The following is a 23,214-nucleotide window of genomic DNA, read 5'->3' as shown; positions in this document are numbered from 1 at the left end:
TGCACACAGGCCCACAGCAAAAGGGCATGGAGAAACATTTCAGAAGCGAGACATCACAATGCAAAGCAAGTAAAATAACTGACAGATCTGGATGCATCATTAAACAGGAAGCAAGAGACTTGTTATATTTTTCCTTTTCCTCTTCAGCAACTAACACAGATGGCACCATCTACTGAGATCTGAGATTTAAAACAGCAACAGATACGAGTACTCACTTAGATTACAGACAATGAGACAAAACAGACGACAAGATGGTGGTCAAATGCCGAAGAGAGCGAGGACACCACATGAGAGCTAAGCTACAGGATGAGACCACTAAGACTAAAAAGCTAAAGGCAGCATCCGAACACTAGCAAGGAGCAGCAACCAGCAACGTCCACTTTGGTTAGGCCGACTCGAGAGAACTTTCCCTACTACCTGCAGCCCTGTGGAGGCGGGAGCTCCATCGATCACTCGTCACCCTGCACATACACAAACACAAAACAGTCAGTGAGGTCACACAAGAAGAAGATCGATGAGTTAATAGCGACACAGTGTTGCGGATCGGAGGGAGGTCTTACGCTGCCCTCGTCCTCGTCGTTCACCTCGGACTTGGACTTGTCAGAGTCGCCTGAGGTAGCCGGGCCTCCTGCCTGCAACGAGAAACGCAACCAGAGAGCACAGATCAGTTTCAATGTGTCATGACAGTTGCAGGTGCAGAGTTGTGGAGAGGGGGAATTACCTGCTTGTTGTTGTAGGCGTCAATCTTCTTGGTGTACTCAGCCTTGAGCTTCTCTGCCTTGGTCACGAAAGGAGCCTTGTCCTGCATCGTTTCAACACCTAACAGAGCTAAGCAAAGCACAAGGTGGACTGAAACACTAACAGAGCATTCACAACAAACACGATAGAGACAACAGATCAGCACAAATGATGAAACCACTGTTCCAAATACAAGCCTAAATATCGCGGTTGAGTACATATGGCTACAAAATTTTACTAGAATTTGACTTCGCGGTGAACATTCTGACTTAACATTAACCAAGTAAGGCAGGGCAGTAATTTACAGATCTATTTGTAGGATTGGAACGAGGAGCAATTTCAACTTAGTGAACATGTATGACCGACCTTACAAGGCACAGCAACTACGACATAACCCCCAATCTGAATTTACCCATGAGCAAACAAATTTAAGTGCATTTTCCCCACATATTTGAAGTTGAACCAGCAACAGTGATACAAGTAAGCAGGCTAAAATCAATCCTCAGCAACAATTAGATCCATACGAGCAATACAGAGACATGGACAACACTGGCATCACAAGAGTAAACGGATCTGGAACGAGACACGGCATCAGAGAAACCGAGCAATTCCTCAATTCGCGACCAATTAGCGCAAATGCACATGGAGCAGTTCAAATAAGGGGAAGTGAGAAACTCACAGCATCAGTCATGGACTTCCACTTGTCACCACCAGCCTTGCCAATCTGCGATTTCCACCAAAACCAAGTCAGAACACAAAATGCCGGAGCCAAATCCACGCAACCGTTCGAAACTAAGAGACGCAGCGGAGGAAAACGACGCTTACCACCGAGACCTGCTTGACGTTGGGGTGCTTCTCCTTGTAGTCCTTCCTGAACTGCTCCCTGCAGAAACCAACACCCACAAATCGATCAGAACGCCCAAAACCACTTCGAACGGAGAACCACCAACACAAAAACCCACGGATCTAAGACTCACATGAACACGAAGAACGCGCTCGGTGGCCTCTTCGGCTTGTTCGGGTCCTTCTCCGCCTTGGTCTTCCTCACCGAGAGCCTTCACGAAACACCACAAAAAACCCCAAATCAAAACCCAAACCAACCAAAACGAACCGAAACCACCCACGAGCACAAGCACAAAACCACCAACAAAACTCACCTGGAGTCGCCGCCATTGCTGGACCTCGACCTCGCCTTCATCTCGAGCCCTACGAGTAAGAACAAAACCGATCAGAACCAACACAACAACCCAAAACCCACACACTCCAGAACCAACACAAACAACCCAACACGCGGAGATTTGAGCAGCATTTCGAGGCAGCAAACCATGGATTTACCTCCGGATCGGCGAGAACGAAGCGGCGGTGGTGGTGGTGGGGAATTTGGTTTATCAAGCGGCGAAGCGTTCGTGGGTGGGATGCGATGCGAAGTGGATTGGATTTGGAGAGGAAAGGGGAAGGAGAAGGGCGCCGCCTTTAAAGGCGGGGGCGGTGGGCGAGTTTGCGCGGGATCTGAAAATATTTTCTCGCCACGTCACCGATCCGAGAGCTCGCCTCCCATTGGCCGCGGGGCGCGCGACGGGGCTACCGCCTCCCTCTTGTACGCGGCGCGTACGCTAGCCCGCGGTCGCTGTGTCCTGAGCGGGGCGGTCTGGGTTCACGTGGGGCCCAGATGTCATTGGATCTACGGGTGGGGTTCCGGATTTTTTCTCCGGCCGCGGGGCGGAGGCGGAGTTCGGGCGGTGTGCTTTCACCCTGTGCTTCTTGGAGGGGTAGTTTTGGTATTTCTCGGAAGTTTCACGGATGTTGGTGGGTATTCTCCGCGGGGCCCACGTGTCATTGGTTGGGGCGCTACTCTCTGTTTATCCCAAACTTTTTACTACTATGATGAGTATTAGGTCTGGTTTAGTTTCTAAATTTTTTTTCTTTAAAACATTACATCGAATCTTTAAACACATGTATAAAACATTAAATATAAGTAAAAATAAAAACTAATTGTACAGTTTGCATGTAAATCGCGGGACGAATCTTTTGAGCCTAATTAGTCCATGAGTAGCCTCAAAAGATTCGTCTCGCGGTTTCCAACGAGTTATGAAATTAGTTTTTCATTTGTGTCCAAAAATCCCTTATGATGTCCGGTCAAACATCCGATGTAACATTTAAAAATTTTCTTTTCGTGAACTAAACAGGGCCTAATGTATTGTGTTATAGAACACACTAGAAAAAGCGTGTCTATTGGCACGCTTGCTAATTTAGCCTGTAAAACTCTTTTTTTGGAGTATTTGTGTACTACTTAGAAATTATTTAGAACGTGAGATTTTTTTTAAGCAATTAATCCAATACTTAAAAACTTGTATCAACGTCATACCTTTAAAATATCCTTTTGGTATGTTTTTAGATTTATTTTTGTGGGATACTGAGTAAGAAACACCGCATCATAGTAATATACGCTAACAAATTGATGAAGGTGGTATATTAGAGGGAAAGAAATGTGTGTTTCATGAATACTCCATCTCACTTTTATAAATTCAAAAGTTTTGCCTATAAGTTGTTAAAACTGTAGAATTAGAAGAAAAATATGTTCATGATGTTTATACTTGCTACTAATTATTATTTATTTCTAGAAATATAGGATAAAAACAAAGCTAAGTTACATGTTTTAAAATATAACCTAATACAAGAACCATGTTTTGAGGCAATAGAGAAGAAAGGCTTGGTGGCTACGGTCGGCTTCACCCACTAGAGGGGTATTCATGTATAATTTTAATAGTATTATCCTATTATCTGGTAGAAGTAGTATTCTCGGACATAAATAGATTTAGAAATAAGTGAGAGATGAACGCTTAGGTCTATAGCGGGGATGATGTGAAAAGAAGTAAGACACAAACACTTAATATGTAGCAAGGATGACTTGGAAATAAGTGAGATATGAACACTTAGATATGTAGCGTGGATGACCTTTTTAGTGTATTGATGATGTATTAGGCTTATTTAGGTGGTATAAGTGCAGTTCCATTGCACCTAGCTTTGAAGATGATGGTAATAAGTAGTGGTGATAATAGACAAGATTACGTATAGTTGGGATAAAGTGATTTTTAGTTGAATCCGAGAGACATTCTTATTGTTAGTGTATTACAGTCTACGATCTATTTTGCTACATAGATTAGATATTTCTTCTCTCTTTTTATTATAATATAATCTATAGTACTTACAATAATGACATGATTTCTTTTAGCACTCTTTTTATAGACAATAAACAAGATACCCACGCATATGCGTGGCTTCTTTCCTAGTTTTATTAATGGCTAAACATTGGATTACGTTCATGGTTCAGACTTCATAGGCTCGAGGATTCCTGTCGAAGCACATAGTATCCACTCCGCATCAACTCCTGAACCCATAACCATTTGCGCTGAAATTAAGCAATTGTTGGTCATACTCAAAAAATAACTTTTGATTTTTCTTATACTTTTGTATTATAGCTTTAAAAAAAACAAATTTTTTGTATCCTCTCCTCCCTTAAAAAATCGATTTATCTCTGTTAGAAAAACACTGCCCTTAAATACCTCTCTAAAGAAATGTAAAAAGTCAATTTCAAAAAGGACTAGAAACTGGGTTAATAACAAGTGTTGATACCTAACCTATTTATTAAACAATATAAGTCATATAAATACTTTTAATATGAAAGATATTAAACAAGTGTATATATAGTATTTAATACGAACGATATTTTTGCTAAACTTAATCTATAATGCTATAAGGATTAATAATATTGAATGATATAAGTCATATAAATATTTTTATGGATAAATTAGATATCAACACTTGTTATTAATCCAGTGATTGTAGTGCACTATATATACTATTCAAGTGAGTTGTGATTCACTGTTTAATGCATATGCATGTAAGTATTAGAAATGCAATACCATTAAATGATATAGATTTGAGATAAATGTTGTTTATTTACTCATATAAATGCAATATCATCAAAAAGATAATAATTATTACTTACTCCTATAAAAACATAGATAATATATATTACGGAGCATACACACCCATGTCCTAGCTGCTAGTATTCATGTGTAAGTAATAGTGCTGGCTGTAGCAAATATGGCTCTTAGATTGATCATGGAGTAAGAAGTTCAAACACAGCTAAGAGCCAAGTATGCTAAGAATGTGGCTGAGAAGACAGTCCTAGCTGCTAGTATTCATGTGTAAGTAATAGTGCTAGCTGTAGTAAATATGGCTCTTAGATTGATCATAGAGTAAGAAGTTCAAACACAGCTAAGAGCCAAGTATGCTAAGAAGGTGGCTGAGAAGACAATCCTATCTGCTAGTAAGTAATAGTGCTAGCCATATCAAATATAGCTCTTAGATTGATTATGGAGTAAGAAGTTCAAACACAGCTAAGAGCCAAGTATGCTAAGAAGTGGCTGAGAAAATGAAAAGGAGGCAATGAAATTGAGTGCAGAACATAAATGCAAATACAACTCTTTCTGGACTCTTAAATCTAAAACATTAGCATGGCAGAGAGTAAATACCACTAATCAACTAAATGAGATAGTAAGGAAGAGCCTTAAGGATGTATGCAATGAAATAGGACTCATACCATAACCATCGTGAAAGCTTATATAGAGTGTGCCAAATAGGGGACAAAAAAAAAGGAGAAAAGGAGTTTTTTTTTCAAATAATGTTCTCTATTGAATTTTATTTTGTCATTATTCGATAGAAATTAGTGTCGCTTTAAGAGAAGAGGAAACAACAGGAAAATGGATGTGAGTATGTACTGCATGGAAAGAAGTGACTGAAAGTTGCTACTCCCTCAAGGAAAATGGATGTGAGTATGTACTGCATGGAAAGAAGTGACTGAAAGTTGCTACTCCCTGGTTTGAGGGGATAGCATGAATGATATTGATGGGAATATTTGCCTGTGTGAAATGGTTGATAGATAAACATATGAAGCTTATGCATGATTCAAGAGGCCGAAGAGGCTCATGTCACCTTGCACAATATTTCAAAAACTTGCTTTGAGGGTTATCGTGTACCCGAATGGGTGCCAACACGTTGATACCACTAATTGTGACTCATATTGCCTCATACATCATTGAGATCCTTGGTTTTATTATTTTCCAAGAAGTATTCGGAATTGGAGCTAAAGTTTCAAGCTTCGAGGGTTGAATGTATGGATAGTGATGTATGCGCTTCCTTTCTTCACTTTTGTTTGAATTAAAATTCTCGGTTTTGCCAAAATCAAGGAGGAGGTCAAAACTTGGGCCTTGGCGGGAGCGAAAAATCTTGATAATTAGCTTTCTTATAGTTAGCTCGAATCTGAGCTCCATTTTTTCCTTTCGTTTTGTACAGTTTGCTCCTCTATTCAATGAAATTGGCGGCTCATCAATTCGTTAAAAAAAGATTCTCAGCTTTTGTCTGTAACATCTTCTTTTTCAAACTAGAACTGGCATTTAGAAGAGCCTAACTTGAAGTCTCTAAGTTGATATGATTGTTAACAACCAAATTTGGTAATATCGGCATCGGGAAAGAAGATTAGATCGAAGTGAAGTCGAAGGCGGAGATCGGATCCGAAAATAGAGCAGAAATTGGACTCAATTAGGATCGGCTGGGTCTGAGTCGGACTAGGTAAGCCGATGCAGCCAATTCCAACAATACGACTTGATGTATGACATCGGGTTGAATTGAGGCGATTCAAGATTATTGCCGCACATGGATAGAGTCCTGATAAGGCAATTGTATCTATTAATTAGGATATTTTATGTGATTTCCTTACAGATATGCTTGGGCAAAAGTCTTCCGCAAAGACTTATGGTATCTTAGAGTTTGTTAGAGATAATAGTCGTGTCCGTTATGGACATATCTTGTAATTCTCGGGTATAAATAGACCCGAGCCCTATGTAACTTTGAAGACACACGATCAATACAATTTCGGCGCATCGCCACCTTTTTGCTTTAGTTTTATTTCGACGAGTTCTTGCTTTCGGGTTGAGCTGCATTGTTTTGGATCTTCAATAAGAGGTAAAACTTGCTATGATGGATTGTGTTCTCGGGATTAGTGCTTCCATCTTTACGACACTCTAATCTTATTTATGTAATTCGTCAAGTTATCATATATCTTACATAATCTTCGACAATATCGTCATCTAACTTACAATCAGCTAACATCTGTCGACAGAAGGCAGCCGATTAGGTTAAATAGCGACGTTGACCTAGATTATATAAGGTATCTACCACTTTATGAAACATCCAGCGGCTTGATTGTCTAGATATTGTTCTTCTTTTCATACTGAATGCTACATCAGTTAAGTTTGATCTATTAAGTCGTGCTTAGAATTTCAATCTCTAGCTTGCCTTCTGGTTGCCGATTAGGGTAGTACCGGAGTTTCAGCCGATCTTATCTGATTTAACCATATTTGATCTATATGCTTCAGTGACATGTTAAATATGTCCTTTATGTCAAGATCTTATTGCATTTAAGTATATTAAGCTTCTGTTTGGTATATTATACTTGTTTTGATATCTTTATATAGAGTAGTATCGGAGTATTAGCCGATACATGCTAGATCTATCTGATCGGCTATGCTATAAACATATATAATCCTGTTATTAATATATATTTCGATCTAAGTGATTTATACTATCTCGGTATGGTGACCGATCTATCCCAATCACTTGATTTAAGTATATATTAATATAAAAACTATATATCGTTAATATCTATAGCCGATCGAATAGATTTAGTTCCTTATTGTCTATTTATACCGCCGATCGATTCACATATGACATCGGCTCAAAGATAAATGATATGTCATCGGCACCTAGCCGATCGGCTATCATTTATAGATTTAACCGCGGTCTCTTTGTCTATATTTCTTGTTGATTGCAGGATCAAATCAACTGGCACGCTAACACAACCGAAGGCGAGCTTTGGACCTGCACTGGAGTTAAGCAGATCTCCCAGGCCTCGTGTTTTCTGTCAACAATGATATGGTCCCCTTTCTCTTATATTGTTAGAGATTTCTCCGGCCCAACCAAAAATACGTCGAGATACCGGTACCTCATGATACCAAATCGTTGGATCTAACAATGCCCATCATGCCCAGCTAAATCCAACGACCAAAAACGATTTGGTACCATAAGGTACCGATATCTCGAGATACTTTTTTCTGGATTGGAGTAAATCACATACTCTTAACCCCACCATGGTACAAGACCTTGTAAACAAGTTTGCATGTCTCAAATATTTATGAACAAAAAAAGAATCCTGATCAGCATTTTAATTACTGGGATTCCAACTTACACAGGCTAAAAGAGTTAACAAACAACAAAGTTCATCGTTTCAATTTAAGTACAGGAAAAAACAAACAAAAGAAGATCTATTAGCCAAGATAGTAAGTTAGTAACTAATTACCTGACCAAGTGGACTATTTTGAAGGATTGGATGCCAAATAGGAGGAGGTTGAGGCCATCTGTGTCGAAGGTCCGCGGCAATTCTAGATGGCTGGGGAGGCAGGAGTGCATGTTGGGGAGGAGACGATGACGATGCCGGAGGTCCTCAGCGGGGCGGCCTGCGGCATCGGTGGAGTTCGGCGGTGGCGGCTAGGGACGAACACGGCTTCATTGGGGGCAGCAGTGGACTGCAGCAGCAGCGCCGGATGGGGAAGACCTCGGCTCCGACGACGGCAAATGGGGAAGACCACAACTTCGGCGGTGGCTGGGGAAGACATCGGCTCCGGCGGGGGGAGCGGTGGAGTGCGGCGGTGGCGGAAGGGGACTTACTTGTTTTCAGATCGTGTTTTCATCTACCAAATGCAACCGCCAATGCTCAAGAACAAAGATCATCAGACATAGAGAACAAAATTTCCACACGTCCAAAGAAGATTAAGGAAAGACATAGGATTTAGGGACTTACTCGTACTCTAGGCTTTCAACAATGGGGCCAATACTGGCGATATGCCGATGATGATGAAGTGGCAGATGGGGAAGAGGGCCGACCTCGGTGCCGGCCAGCGGTGGAGTGCATGGCGGTGTCGGTGGCGGCGGAAGGGGCTGAGGTTGGCTCCGGCGAGGATGCGGCGGAGTGGCGGCAGCGGGGAGGAGCTTCGGCAAGGACGCGGGGAGGAGGAGGAGCGAGCGAGGAGGAGAAGCGCGGTCTTCGCGGCCGCGGGTGGAGGAGGAACGATGTCTTCGCGCGTGGAATCCTCGGCGGCGAAATCGTGCGGTGGAGAAAACTTGCGCGCGGATGGACGGTTCAGATCAATTCGGATGATTTGGCCTATAGCATTGGAGGGGGACAACTCCTTTTTATATTAGTATAGATTCATCTAAAGTGAAATACTTATAGGGTTAAAAATGAAAAGGTGCCATTGGTGTGACAGACCGGCAGGTTCGTAAGTGGCCTTGGGATTTAGGTGTTCACTTTGATGCTATTTTTAACCTTATCAAAATTTTGGCAAGTTGCCAAAAATTGGTAAGGTTTTTTTTGGCATCAAAGTGAACAGGCCCTAGTAACTTCCTTGCAACTCCATCAGACGGCTGAGATTTATTCTCTTTTTTTATAACCACCAATATTTATGGTATGACGTGGCTCTTTCTTTTTTCATCATGAGAAAGTCTTTTCACTAGTTAAGATATGAGGACGCTCCTTCGGATCGGTCGCCCGATCGAATTCGAGAAAAATCGGGCGCCCGATTTACGTGCAAAAACTACTTTAAACTGATTTTTCTCTTAAATTATTTATCCAAATCATGATCCGACTACACCATTAAATTCGTTGCAATTAAATCTTAAAACAAGATCACACATGGATATATTCCAACGAAATTATTTTTAGCTTATTATTGAATTATTTTTAAATGTTGCACGATGTTCCACCAGGTATATCGGAATTGTTTCACTAAGTAGATCGAAAATGTTTCACTCGTTTAAATCCGGTGTTGTTTCACCTTATATAAAAACAATGTTTTAGCAAATAGCGAAAAATTGTTTCAGTGCACTGCAACATTTGGTCCATACATAATGAAACATTATAAATACACTAGGTGAAACATTTTTCGGTTGAACGAAAAATAAAACGAATTCCCTTAATAGGGGGTTTCCAAAATATGTGGGTTTTTTGTTGCAATGGAATATTTCAGTTCACTGCAACATTAGGTCCATACATAGTGAAACATTGTGAGTATACTAGGTACAACATTTTTGGTGGAACAAAAAATAAACCAAATTTTCTTAATATAGGGTTTTCAAAATATATGATTGATTTGTTGCAGGTGGGGACATATATTGTGGTGGGGCCAACAGTATCACTGTGCGCGGGGACGGGGCGCAGGGGGAGTGTCCGATTTTTTGCTCCCCCGTCGGTCGACCAACCAATAGCATTATCGTAAGATATGATACAACGCAACTACCAGTAGGATAAATGGATAATGGAATAGAGCTATTTGCTTGGCTGCTAGCATAACCACTCTCTCTGATCGCCCACTAAGATTTTGTTAATTACTGATTCCGAAGAAATTGCTGTTGAAACCCACCAGCCGAATTTTTGAATTTAATTTTCACAGGCTTCTTCGTCACCTTCGTTGCCCTAGCTTGCTCATGTTTTATTTCCAATAATTGCTAAGAATAATCAAAATTAGCTTCAAATTTTATGCCAAGCACACAGATACTGCATCCCCTCTGTAGTCAAATACTGGTTTCTGACCCTGTGTGTTATTAATATCGTAAAGTAGCAGCGGCGAAGTATTTTTGGTCTTTTTTTTTAGCTGTCTTTACTGAAGCTTTCAGGATAAGGACGCAAGTTGGTTTGATTTGAAGCAGTCCACGGCAAATTTGTCGAAGTTTTGGACCAAAACAGCCAGTTAGATGGAAAAAAATGAGAGGACACATCAAGGTCTCAAATACATACTTGCCAGCCGAACACCGTACCGCCACGAAAGCCGGTAAAACTTGATAAATTTGCCGAAATGTTGATTTTTTTTACTTCTCGAGTTTCTAACCGGTTTCACAACGCGAATCGGCTTGAGCCGCCACAGCATGTTGAATAGATAATCCTTATGTTGTCAAAGCTAAGCTGATGCGTCAATGCTGAATGTCGTCAAAAACACTCTTCGGTGACCAATAGCCAATGATCGGCTTTAGAATTTTTAACCGTATTCGAATAAATAATTGTGTTGTCAAAGCTGTACCTTGAAGACTGAAAAGAGTCAAACACTGAGTATTTTCAATTAATTGAAGCAATGAGTATAAATAGCGTGAATGCACACCGATTAGTTTTACGTGCTTGTATATTTTGATTTCCCCGTCAATTTCTAAAGCAAGCAGATGTCTTGAGAAGATTTCTGAGCAACATTGGCTCACGAAAAGGAAGAAAGGGACCAATTTTCATGGATCGATCAGATGCTTTCACCTACATCATCCTCAGCGTCGTCGTCCTCCTCCTCCTGCCGCCGCCGTGTTCATCGGACGACCGGCTTGTCCCCGGTAAGCCGCTAACCTCTGATGCCACCGTCGTCTCCGACGGCGGCGCCTTCGCCATGGGCTTCTTCTCCCCCTCCAACTCCACCCCGGACAAGCTCTACCTCGGCATATGGTACAACGACATCCCTGTGCGCACCGTGGTCTGGGTCGCCAACCAAGAAACCCCGGTCACAAATGGCACGACGCTGTCCCTGACCGAATCCTCCGACCTCGTCGTGTCCGACGCCGACGGCCGCGTCCGCTGGACGGCCAACGTCACCGGTGGCGCCGCCGGCGCCGGCAACGGCAACACGACCGCGGTGCTGATGAACACCGGCAACCTCGTCGTCCGGTCGCCGAACGGCACCGCCCTGTGGCAGAGCTTCGAGCACCCGACCGACTCGTTCCTGCCCGGGATGAAGCTGCGGATGACGTACAGCACGCGCGCCTCCGACCGGCTGGTGTCGTGGAGGGGCCCCGCCGACCCGTCGCCGGGGAGCTTCTCGTACGGCGGCGACACGGACACGCTCCTGCAGGTGTTCATGTGGAACGGGACGCGGCCGGTGATGAGGGACGGGCCGTGGACGGGCGACGTGGTGGACGGCCAGTACCAGACGAACAGCACCGCCATCAACTACCTCGCCATCCTCAGCCGCGACGACGAGGTCTCCATCGAGTTCGCCGTCCCCGCCGGCGCGCCGCACACCAGGTACGCGCTCACCTACGCCGGCGAGTACCAGCTCCAGCGGTGGAGCGCCGCCTCGTCGGCGTGGTCGGTGCTCCAGGAGTGGCCCACCGGGTGCGGCCGCTACGGCCACTGCGGCGCCAACGGCTACTGCGACAACACGGCGGCGCCTGTCCCGACGTGCAGGTGCCTCGCCGGCTTCGAGCCGGCGGCGAGCGCCGGTTGCCGGCGGACGGTGGCGGTGCGGTGCGGCGACGGCTTCTTGGCCGTGGAGGGGATGAAGCCGCCGGACAAGTTCGTGCGCGTGGCGAACGTGGCGACGCTCGAGGCGTGCGCCGCGGAGTGCAGCGGCAACTGCTCGTGCGTGGCGTACGCGTACGCCAACCTGAGCAGCAGCAGGTCCAGGGGCGACACGACGAGGTGCTTGGTGTGGTCAGGGGACCTGATCGACACGGCCAAAGTTGGCCTCGGGAGCGGCCACAGCGACACGCTCTACCTCAGGATTGCAGGCCTTGATACGGGTAAAAATGACACACACTGTTTGCTCCTCATGTTTTTTACCGAATCATATGCTGCTGATTTTGATTTTTACACATGGCGTTGGATAAATTTTCATTTTTTTAAGAAAAATCTAGTGTAAATATTAAAAAAATATAAGTCATCATTGAACTATAGTTGATGATAAACAAGCCACAACAAAATAAATGATCATTCCTCCATTAAAAAAATATAGATGTTTTTGGCTATGTAGCTAGTGTATAGACATAAATGCTTATATTTAAGTGACGGATGAAGTGTATATTTTTCTTAAAAAAAAGCAATGTTCAAAAATTGTATAAAAAAGTCAACAGCATTATAAATTTAAAAACAAATATAACATATTTTATATTTCTATGCATCACCATTGCTATGTCCGTCTTTTTTACTTGACGTTCTAACATAATTTTCAATAAAAAAGTTGTTATTTTTTAATCACATGTTTATAAAAAATATTAAAAATGAAAATATACAAAGTTTTTTAACATAACAATTATATTAACATCATTTCCACATTTCAAATGCTAATAATTTTAAATTTATTAACAATTTAGGATTTCAATGTGTGGCTCTGTATATCTGACAATGGAGGTAGTAGTATTTACAATTTATTATTTGGATCATAAAACTTTGCACCATACTGGCACTGTTGCACAGGTGGAACGGCGAAGAGCTACGCAGTCAAGATTGTGCTGCCAGTTTTAGCTTGTATTTTGACTGTTCTATGCATTTCCTTTGCATGGTTAAAAATCAAAGGTATAATCAACGTATTTTTGTTTCTTAGAAGCCAATGTGGTACTCATAAAATGATTGATATCTATATTGATTTGTGAGCAGGCAAGAGAAGAAATAGGCAGAAGCACAGAGAGCTAATTTTGGATGTCACGAGTACATCCGATGATGTTGGGAAAAGAAACCTTGTCCAGGATTTTGAATTCCTATCTGTAAAATTTGAGGACATTGCTCTAGCAACTCACAACTTTTCGGAAGCATATAAGATTGGGGAGGGAGGTTTTGGCAAAGTTTACAAGGTACTCTTATTTATTTATCTGGTTTGTTTAGTAATTCATTTTGTATGTATTTATTCAAATCTTAATTTCTTCTCGAAAAGGCAATGATAAGTGGTCAAGAAGTTGCTGTTAAAAGATTAAGTAAAGATTCTCAGCAAGGAACCGAGGAATTCAGGAATGAAGTTATTCTTATCGCAAAATTGCAGCACAGAAATTTGGTTCGCCTTCTTGGTTGTTGTGTTGAGAGAGATGAAAAACTGCTAATTTATGAGTATTTGCCTAACAAAGGCTTAGATGCTACCCTTTTCGGTATGTTCTCTAGACAAGTCATACATCGAAATCTCTTAAAGGAACTCGATGGTAGATTGCTTATATTTGCTTGTCTTGGTTGTAGATGGCTCGAGAAAACCGAAACTAGATTGGACAATGCGGTTTAATATAATCAAAGGAGTAGCTAGGGGACTTCTTTATCTGCATCAAGACTCAAGATTAACCATAATTCATAGAGATCTCAAAGCCAGCAACGTTTTACTGGATGCAGAGATGAGACCCAAGATAGCAGATTTTGGTATGGCAAGGATTTTTTGTGATAATCAACAAAATGCGAATACTCGTCGTGTTGTTGGAACATAGTGAGTAGTCATTTGAATTATTTGATGAAAGTAAGTTTGATTAAGTTAAATTTCCTCTTTAGTAACTCATGCAAATGTAATGGTCAAACAGTGGTTACATGGCTCCTGAATATGCAATGGAAGGTATCTTCTCTACTAAATCCGATGTCTATAGCTTTGGCGTGTTACTATTGGAAGTTATAACCGGTATTAGGAGAAGTTCTACAAGTAACATCATGGACTTCCCGAACCTCATAATCTATGTGAGTATATGTCTATCATGAAGTTCCAATTTAGATTAAACCTAAATAATATTGACATTTTTATTCCATGACATTTTCATTCTATAATCCAAATGATAATTTCGATTGTTTTAGGCATGGAACATGTGGAAGGAAGGGAAAACCAAGGATTTGGCAGACTCGTCAATTATTGATAGTTGCTTACTTGATGAGGTTTTGCTTTGCATCCACGTAGCACTGTTGTGTGTTCAAGAAAACCCAAATGACAGGCCACTGATGTCATCTACTGTGTTCATTCTGGAAAATGGGAGTAGTACTGCACTTCCAGCCCCAAGTCGCCCCGCCTACTTTGCATACAGAAGTGATGAATCAGAGCAATCAAGAGAAAATATTCAGAACTCAATGAATACTTTTACCCTAACAAATATAGAGGGGCGGTAACTTGAGATGTAATTACCATTGTCCAAAGAAAAATATCTACAGACAACTTTTGCATGATGGAAGTCAATTTGTTGCTCATCTCTCCTATGCTGTTTTTTTTGTTGTCTTCCTAGTTAATTGGTAATATCACAAAATCTAATAACAAAGGAGAAGTACAAAATGTATTGTCAAAACTCAAAAGAGCTAGAGTAGCAGATGAATCTTGAATTATTATGGAAACATTTTAGTGGCACATAGGCAAGTCAAAGGACACACTAGTGCAGTTAGACAAGCTTAGTATGTTGGTTACTTCAATGACAGGCACTTTGACGTATGCGAAGGGCGCGTGTTCATGTCATTCGTAGAGAGAGAGAGAGAGAGAGAGATGATAAGATACCAAGACAATCATCTCTTTTAATGGGATATGGTCACATGATACTTATGGGTGGGCACTCCATTGTGGCTGAAATTCCCAAGTATTTGTCATAAAGCAGCCAATTTTTACAGTCTATACAAACTAGTATGATGAAGAAGGGTGGTGTGTAAAATTCAAGACGAGGTAGAATATGTAGTTGCAGCGATTGAGAGGAGTATTACATTGAATATGTCAGTGATTGTTTATTTGTTGTTTATTATATTGAAATGATTCTATTGACTTTTGACTCTTTGGATACACGCTTGACCATTCATGTTTAAAGTATTTTCATGACAAACCAAATCACATTAAAATAAATGATAATTAAGTAATTATTTTTAATAAGACGAATGGTTAAATATATGTCTAAAAATTAACAACGTAATCTATTAAAAGTATTTGTTAGGAGAAAATGATTTGGCAGCAACAAGCCATCTCCACACCAGCGTCAGGTCTAAGGTTGTATTTTCTTGGTATAGTTAAAACCTAAAAGGTTCATTTTAAAAATAAGTTTTGATGATTTTTATCTTTTAAACTGATGCTTAGAAATAGTTTTGGACATGTCGCATTACGGATGTACTCCTAAATAAGTAATGATTTTAAATTTGTTACTCTTATATTGACTTAGTTGCATATAAACACATCCCCTTTGAATCCATCAATGTGCTTGCCGTTTAGGCAAGTGACATACTAAAAATCGTCCAATTGTGCTAATGTGCCCTTTGATCGATCACCTGTGTTCCACTAAAATGCTTCTATGATTCAAGATATAATTGTTGAGTTATATTTTATCTCTCTTTTGGCAATGCGTTATTATATTACAAACAACCAGCAAGAAGAAATAATGGAGCAGGCCGGAGAAATAAGCAACAAATCGACTCCCAAACCACACATCATGCAAGAAGCTGTCTATAGACATTTTTGTTTGGACGCTAACTGTTACATCTCAAATTCTCAAGTTAAAGAATTATCCTACCGCCCCTCTACATCTGTTAACGTGAGAGCATACATTGAATTTTCAATATTATGTCTCAATTGATCCATTTCCATTTTATCACTCCTCTGTGCAAAGTAGGCAGGGCAACTTGGGGTTGGAAGTGCAGTACTACTTCCATTCTCTAGGATGAACACAACAAATGGCATAAGTGGCCTGTCATCTGGGTTTTCTTGAACACACAATAAAGCTAAATGTATGCAAAGTGAAACTTCATCTTGTAAGCAACTATCCATAATTGATGAGTCTGCCAAATTCTCGGTCTTCCCTTCCTTCCAGATGTTCCATGCCTGAACAATCAAAAGTATCATTTGGATTTAGAACTCAAAATTTTTCAAAATCCCAGACCATTTTAGTCCCGCTAAACCTTTAATAAAATTCAAAGTTCACTAGTTTTAATTTAAAAGTTACTTTATGGTTTTTAATAAGATACTGAAGGTACAAAAATATAGTGTTAATTTGTGCCACCTCCTGTTAGCTTACTAAGTAGGTAACAACAAGTACCCAATTCACATTAGAAAATGTGATGGCTATCCGATCGATACCTTCCGAAGCAACGTAAAAATAATAATAATAATAATAATAATAATAATAATCATCATCATCATCATCATCATCATCATCTATATTAGAACTTTAGAAAAGACGTATACTCACATAGACTATGAGGTTTGGAAAGCCAATGATGTTGCTAACGGAATTTCTCCTCATACCGGTTATAACTTCCAACAATAACACACCAAAGCTGTAGACATCTGATTTAGTAGAAAAGATACCTTCCATTGCATACTCGGGAGCCATATAACCACTGTTACCGTTTCACTTGTAAGAGTTACTGGAGAAGACTTTAAACCAATCAAACTCAATTTAATCAATTAATGCAAATAACTACTTACTATGTTCCAACAACACGTTGGGTGTTTGCATTCTGTTGATTATCACCAAAGATCCTTGCCATGCCAAAATCTGCTATCTTAGGTTTCATCTCTGCATCTAGCAAAATATTACCGGCTTTGAGATCTCTATGAATTATGGTTAATCTTGAGTCTTGGTGTAGATAAAGAAGTCCCCTTGCCACTCCTTTGATTATATTAAACCGTGCTGTCCAATCTAGCAACAATTTTCTTGAACCATCTGTACATGAAAACAAATGTAAGCATTCTATTATTGTTTAGATGCTTTAAAACTTATGCAAGATGCGTCACAAGAACTTACTGAAAAGTGTTGCATCTAAGCTTTTGTTAGGCAAATACTCATAAATTAGTAGCTTTTCATCTCCCTCAACACAAAAACCAAGTATGCGAACCAAATTTCTATGTTGTAATTTCGCAATAAGAATAACTTCGTTCCTGAATTCCTCCGTTCCTTGTTGAGAATTCCTACCTAACCTTTTAATAGCGACTTCCTGACCCCCTAGCATTCCCTTTAAATTGTGAGAAAAGAAATTAGATTTGAGCATATGACATACAAAATACATTATTGAATAACCTAGAACATATAGGAGGAAGGTACTACTGAATGAATTACCTTGTAGACTTTTCCAAAACCTCCCTGACCAATTTTATGTGCTTCCGAAAAGTTGTTAGTTGCTAGAGCAATATCCTCAAATCTTACAAATGGGAATTCAAGATCTTGGACAGGATTTCCTTCCCCAACCTCTTCAGCTGCACTCATGCCAAACAAAATTTGCTTTCTGTGCTTTTCTCGATTTCTTTTCTTGCATGCTGAACAAGATCAATCTTAATTATAGTCATCAGCTTTTAAGAATAACATATGTTTACAAGAGAAAAAACACTAAATATACCTTTCATTTTTAACCATGCAAAAGAAATGCATAGAATTACCAGAATACTACTTGCTAACACTGGAAGCACAATCTTGACTGCTTTGCTCTTCGTCTTTCCACCTGTGCAAAGTTTTAGTGTTTAAGTAGTTTTTGAAAAAAAAATAAATTTGGAGGTGGAATAGAAATATAATATTTTTCTGTTGATTTGTATAGGACTTTCAAAAAGTACTTAAGACTAAACTTTAACCATCCATTTATTATCGTATAATAATATATTTTAGATAGCTATAAGACAAAACTCAACTTCTGGAGTTTGAATTTTGTCCCACAAAAAACTTCTATAATCCTACCTACTCTCATCACATAAAACGAGAAAGTTTTATCCCTTAAATACCCTTTACTTACCTATCAATATTACTACTTTTTTCAATGATGAGGGGCATTTTGGTCATCTTTACTCTTCCTTAAATACCCTTTACCTACCTATCAATATCACTACTTTTTCAATAATGAGGGGCATTTTGGTCATCTTTACTCTTCACTAAATTTGTATTGGGATTCTAGGACTGCTCTTTTTGTGAGACGGAGGGATTACCTCGTTAGTCTAAATCATGAATTTCTTGGTAGACTCATCATAGAGGAATTTTTATACCAACTGATCAAAATCTATAGAGAATTTGACTTTTAGACATCAAAGTACTCCTACGTCCTATGAACAACAACGGATGTAGTAATTGATTTTAGAAAAAATATACTAAAAATTAACGGTGTGTTTACCCGCATGAAGCTGAAGGCCTGCAAGCCTGAGGTAGAGCGTATCGCTGCCTAGCCCTTGTGCATCAACTTTTGCCATGTCAATCAGCTCCCCTGACCACACCAAGCACCTCGTCGAGTCGGCCTTCGATCTGCTGTTGCTCAGGTTGGCGTACGCGTACGCCACGCACGAGCAGTTGCCGCTGCACTCCGCGGCGCACGCCTCCAGCGTCCTGTTCGGGACGTGCACGAACTTGTCGGGGCACTGCACCCCTTGCACGGCCAAGAAGCCGTCGCCGCACCGCACCGCCTCCTTCCGCCGGCAACCCCGCGAGAACCGGCCGCTGCTCCACTCCGCCGCGCTCGCCGGCTCGAAGCCGTCGAGGCACCTGCACGACGGGAGAGGCGGAGCCTCCGCCGCCGTGCTGTCGCAGTACCCGTTCGGGCCGCAGAAGTCGTAGGGGTCGCACCCGGCCGGCCACTCCTGGAGCACCACCCACGCCGACGAGCCTCTGCTCCACCTCTGGAGCTGGTACTTGCCGGCGTAGGTCAGCACGTACCTGGTGTGCGGGGCGTCGTCGGCGACGCTGAACGTGATGTATATCTCCTCGTCGGTGTCGATGATCGCGAGGTAGACGATGGCGCTGGTGTTCGTCTGGTACTGGCTATCCACCATGTAGCCTGTCCACGGGCCGTCTCTCATCACCGGCCGCGTCCCGTTCCACAAGATCACCTGGAGGAACGTGTCCGTGTCGCCGCCGTACGAGAAGCTCCCCGGCGACGGGTCGCCGGGGCCCCTCCACGACACCAACCGATCGGCGGCGCGCGTCTCGTACATCATCCCGAGCTTCATCCCGGGCAGGAACGAGTCAGTCGGGTGCTCGAAGCTCTGCCAAAAGATGGTGCCGTTTGGTGACCGGACGACGAGGTTGCCGGTGTTCATCAGCACCGCGGTGGTGTTGCCGTTGCCGGCGGCGCCACCGGTGACGTTGGTCGCCCAGCGGACGCGGCCGTCGGCGTCTGACACGACGAGGTTGGAGGATTCGGTCAGGGACAGCGTCGTGCCATTTGTGACCGGGGTTTCTTGGTTGGCGACCCAGACCACGGTGCGCACAGGGATGTCGTTGTACCATATGCCGAGGTAGAGCTTGTCCGGGGTGGAGTTGGAGGGGGAGAAGAAGCCCATGGCGAAGGCGCCGCCGTCGGAGACGACGGTGCCATCAGAGGTTAGTGGCTTACCGGGGACAAGCCGGTCGTTGGCTGAACACGGCGGCGGTATGAGGAGGACGACGACGCTCATGATGATGACGTAGATGAAAGCATCTGATCGATCCATGGAAACCAAGCCTTTCTTCCTTTTCGTGAGCCAATGTTTTAGCTCGTAATCGCGTAGTTGTTGTTGAGCATATGCTTGACTATAAATTTGTGGAAATTCAAATGTACTAGTCTGTGCGTAGCCAACCGGCGTATAGTTTTCGTATCACGGGTAGATTTTCTCGTGCAATTTCAGCGGACCAGCTAGAAATGTCGAGATGTATTTTTTTTAAACCCCGCGGGGTGTATTCGTATTAAGTAGGGGAATAGTCTAAGGAGATTACAAAAGGAAAATAAATAGAAAAGCGAGAGGGGAGGGGTGGGCTGCTAGGGGAAAGGGGTTGGAGGTATATGTCACGACTTACATATTGTCGATTGTACTTCCACGGGTGTCTGGAGCAGGGATTGAATGCCCTTGCTCCACTTGCGCGCTATAGCCAAACTTCATCAATCGCTTGGTTAATGATTACATGTGACGGTGCTATCGAGATGTATTTTGATGTGTAACTCTTGCTTATGTTTTCATAAATACAAACTGTATTTTGTAAATTATATTGATTCTATTTCCATAAATACGATTTTTACGGCAAGATTGAAAATGATGACACTCCTTCATTGTGAAGTCGGAGCTGCTGCGTCACTATTGCAGGCTCGACAACGATGATGAGCGTTTGCATGAAGTCGAAGCTGCTATGCCATTGTCAGCTCTCAATGTCCTATCGTTTCTTACTTTTCTACTATCTCTGTCCCTAAATATTTGATGCCATTAACTTTTTTAAACATATTTTACCGTTCGTCTTATTCAATTTTTTTTAATATTATTCAACTTAAGTAGTAGTAATATATTTAACAATGAATCAAATGATAGGAAAATAATTAATAATTACTTAAATTTTTTAACAAGACAAACGGTTAAATATGTTTAAAAAATTAACATCGTTAAATATTTAGAGACGGAAATATCTATGTTAAGTGGTGTCATTCTCTCGAAATGACCGTTGGTCCAAAATGTGGACTATTATGCACGCAGGCGTGGACAATTTCAAATCAACTTACGTTCTTATCATGCAAGCTTCAACCAACAGTGCAGCAAAAAATATATTTCTAAAAGACCAAAAAAGTAGTTTGAATTTCACTTTGCTGCAGGAGGGGCGCAGTATTAGCGTGTGCTTTGACATAGTTTGGCTTAGAAGCCGAAGCTAATTTTAGAAATTAGACCTTATAATAAACTGAGCCCTCCTTTGGAACACAATAATTTTGCAGGGGTCTTATTGGAGTTAGTTTAATTAGCTTCCAGAAAATTTATCCAATTACCTGTATTTCAAACGATGCATGAGAGTCTTGCTGTTGTCTGAGACCGAAGATTGCGGTTGTTAAATGGCACTATCATTCCTAGTGGCAGAAAAAAACCCGAGCAGTCCTTGTACTGCAACTCCGCAAATTTATGTTCCACAGACAGACCGAATTCGGCTCTTCTTTTCTCTGAAGGGGATTTGCCTAAAATCTGAAGCTGCGGACGTTGTAACTTTCGCCCGCGGTCTCTATCCTCCATATGTGGAGTAGCAAGTTTTCAAGATGGCATTATGTTTCTTGGAGAGTCACGTCGGATCAGCTCGTTACCGAAGCTACTTTCTAATTTCAAATAACTATTTTTTTGACTAAAAATTTCAAATAACTACTCCCTCCGTCCCACAATATAAGGTATTTTGAGTTTTTATTACAACGTTTGACCACTCGTCTTATTTAATTTTTTTTACAAATATAAAAAACGAAAAGTTGTACTTAAAGTACGGTAGATAATAGTAAGTCACAAATAAAATAAATAATAATTTTAAAAAATTTTGAATAAGATGAGTGGTCAAACGTTGCAAGTAAAAACTCAAAATCCCTTATATTATGGGACTGAGGGAGTATCAATTAGTATTTAAAAACGAAGTTAAGAGGAATTTGGGAGGTCACCATTTGTGAGAACCCCGACATAGGTTCGTCTCCCGGAGCTTGCTCTACCTTATAGGCACTGATCATCACTGAAAGAATTCCGAACATGACTCACTTGATCACTTGGTTCTGTCAGAGGGATAAAAGTACAACATTCACAAAAGGGAATTCATATATTCAGCGCTTGTGCCATTACCATGCCGTAATGCGGTGCCTAATTCAGAACTGCTTTCGCCATATCTGCACAGAGCAAGGAGGAGTATTGATCGAGTTGAATTTCTCAGTGTTGTCTGCTGTCAGTTACTTGAAGCGAAGACTGATTTTAATGGCCTTCTGTAAAAGCTAGGTCCCTGATGACCTATTTTCTGAAAAACAAAAGGACTGATCATCCACTGAAAGAAAAAGAATTAGAACGAGACCTGGTAATTCTATCAGAAGGACAAAACTCACAAGGGGAAGGAACTTAATTACCGCAGATCCAATCATCCAATGTGATGATTTATCAACTGACGCCCTCAATCTTCAGAAGAAACAACACAGGTATGCAGAAGAAGTCTCGGATCCTAGCCGCAGGTTTTAATCCAACGGTTCATGATGGCCTGGGGGATTCGGAGAATAAAACTCCGACTCAGCTGGTCTCTCCGTACTCGCTGGTTCCGTCGTCGTCCTCAAGATCGGTGACTGTGCGCCGGATCTCCGGCGACCCATAAACCGCCATCGCCGAAAATTAGATCATGTTTACCTGGCCATTAATTGAAGAAAGCCCAAAACACGCGTACAGAGTTCTTACAGCGAAGCAGCCGGTAGCATTTTCAGAGTTTCAGTGATCAACAATGGTAAAGCCTCATCTCCCTAAAAATAATTGTTGTCTGCTCTCAGTTCCCTGCACTGAAGAGTGAGGACTGAGCATTGCGTGTTGAGAGCCCGATACAAAGTCTCTAGTCTCTCTGTCTCTGCAATCTGCATACAGAAAGAAAAGCAAAACTTAATTACCATAAGCTAAGCCTGCAGTGTGCAGTGTGATGATTAATAAGCTGGTGGTGGCATGTCACAAGGCATGAGATGCAAACAGGATAATCGAACAGCACTGGGCTACTGCTTTTGCTATATATGCGCATGTCGTAAATGAAAAAAGGAAAAGAAAACCTGGGGCCGAGGGGTTCGGGGTTTTATTCTCCGACCCCCAGTAACTTGTGAAACAACCATCTGAAATCGCATCCAAGAAGAAGGCACATCATGCGAAGAACCAGGATAATCCAACACAAAAAGAGATACGCATCAATCATAACATTAGAACTACGAACTAT

The 23,214-nt window shown here is 41.6% G+C and overlaps 3 protein-coding genes across 4 annotated transcripts; 1 reads left to right on the top strand and 2 right to left on the bottom strand.

Annotated features, from left to right (window-relative positions):
• Window positions 1–99: 99 nt before the first annotated feature.
• Window positions 100–2,226, bottom strand: LOC127783677 (HMG1/2-like protein). 2 transcript variants are annotated; one of them, XM_052310872.1, is made up of 8 exons: window positions 2,074–2,226; window positions 1,896–1,944; window positions 1,716–1,793; window positions 1,564–1,621; window positions 1,418–1,462; window positions 722–802; window positions 585–632; window positions 100–461 (listed from the first exon to the last, which is right to left on the bottom strand). In XM_052310872.1, the coding sequence occupies exons 2-8, from the start codon at window positions 1,934–1,936 to the stop codon at window positions 450–452; spliced, it is 363 nt and encodes a 120-aa protein (XP_052166832.1). In that variant the 5' UTR covers window positions 1,937–1,944; window positions 2,074–2,226; the 3' UTR covers window positions 100–449. The 2 variants fall into 2 exon arrangements, with proteins under 2 accessions (XP_052166832.1, XP_052166831.1); XM_052310871.1 differs by having other exon boundaries at window positions 561–632; window positions 2,074–2,225.
• An 8,807-nt stretch (window positions 2,227–11,033) lies between these two features.
• On the top strand, window positions 11,034–14,728 carry LOC127784604 (receptor-like serine/threonine-protein kinase SD1-8). The gene is made up of 7 exons (XM_052311942.1): window positions 11,034–12,408; window positions 13,082–13,180; window positions 13,262–13,455; window positions 13,536–13,743; window positions 13,829–14,066; window positions 14,158–14,308; window positions 14,423–14,728. Exons 1-7 carry the CDS (start codon window positions 11,130–11,132, stop codon window positions 14,726–14,728), a joined length of 2,475 nt encoding a protein of 824 aa, XP_052167902.1. The 5' UTR covers window positions 11,034–11,129.
• A 1,330-nt stretch (window positions 14,729–16,058) lies between these two features.
• On the bottom strand, window positions 16,059–19,969 carry LOC127784603 (G-type lectin S-receptor-like serine/threonine-protein kinase At1g11300). Its single transcript, XM_052311941.1, has 7 exons — window positions 18,680–19,969; window positions 17,921–18,022; window positions 17,644–17,840; window positions 17,332–17,539; window positions 17,013–17,250; window positions 16,774–16,924; window positions 16,059–16,406 (listed from the first exon to the last, which is right to left on the bottom strand). Exons 1-7 carry the CDS (start codon window positions 19,953–19,955, stop codon window positions 16,095–16,097), a joined length of 2,484 nt encoding a protein of 827 aa, XP_052167901.1. The 5' UTR covers window positions 19,956–19,969; the 3' UTR covers window positions 16,059–16,094.
• Between the last annotated feature and the right edge of the window lie 3,245 nt (window positions 19,970–23,214).

Source organism: Oryza glaberrima, chromosome 9 (genome assembly GCF_000147395.1).
Source record: "Oryza glaberrima chromosome 9, OglaRS2, whole genome shotgun sequence".
In the NCBI taxonomy this organism is placed as follows: domain Eukaryota; kingdom Viridiplantae; phylum Streptophyta; class Magnoliopsida; order Poales; family Poaceae; genus Oryza; species Oryza glaberrima.
The sequence above is the reverse complement of the archived record's forward strand: the minus strand, read 5'-3'. Positions and strand labels throughout refer to the sequence as shown.

What these genes read in the sequence shown, in the direction of transcription:
- LOC127783677 (XM_052310871.1), bottom strand. Translation starts at nt 1,936, where the DNA reads ATGAAGGCGAGGTCGAGGTCCAGCAATGGCGGCGACTCCAG. An exon ending in AGCAATGGCGGCGACTCCAG is followed by an intron (nt 1,794 to 1,895) that starts GTGAGTTTTGTT and finishes TGTTTCGTGAAG; the next exon opens with GCTCTCGGTGAGGAAGACCA. An exon ending in ACGTCAAGCAGGTCTCGGTG is followed by an intron (nt 1,463 to 1,563) that starts GTAAGCGTCGTT and finishes TGGAAATCGCAG; the next exon opens with ATTGGCAAGGCTGGTGGTGA.
- LOC127784604 (XM_052311942.1), top strand. Translation starts at nt 11,130, where the DNA reads ATGGATCGATCAGATGCTTTCACCTACATCATCCTCAGCGTCGTCGTC. An exon ending in GATTGCAGGCCTTGATACGG is followed by an intron (nt 12,409 to 13,081) that starts GTAAAAATGACA and finishes ACTGTTGCACAG; the next exon opens with GTGGAACGGCGAAGAGCTAC. An exon ending in GTTTTGGCAAAGTTTACAAG is followed by an intron (nt 13,456 to 13,535) that starts GTACTCTTATTT and finishes CTTCTCGAAAAG; the next exon opens with GCAATGATAAGTGGTCAAGA.
- LOC127784603 (XM_052311941.1), bottom strand. Translation starts at nt 19,955, where the DNA reads ATGAGCGTCGTCGTCCTCCTCATACCGCCGCCGTGTTCAGCCAACGAC. An exon ending in GTTTTGGAAAAGTCTACAAG is followed by an intron (nt 17,540 to 17,643) that starts GTAATTCATTCA and finishes CACAATTTAAAG; the next exon opens with GGAATGCTAGGGGGTCAGGA. An exon ending in CAACGTGTTGTTGGAACATA is followed by an intron (nt 16,925 to 17,012) that starts GTAAGTAGTTAT and finishes AAACGGTAACAG; the next exon opens with TGGTTATATGGCTCCCGAGT.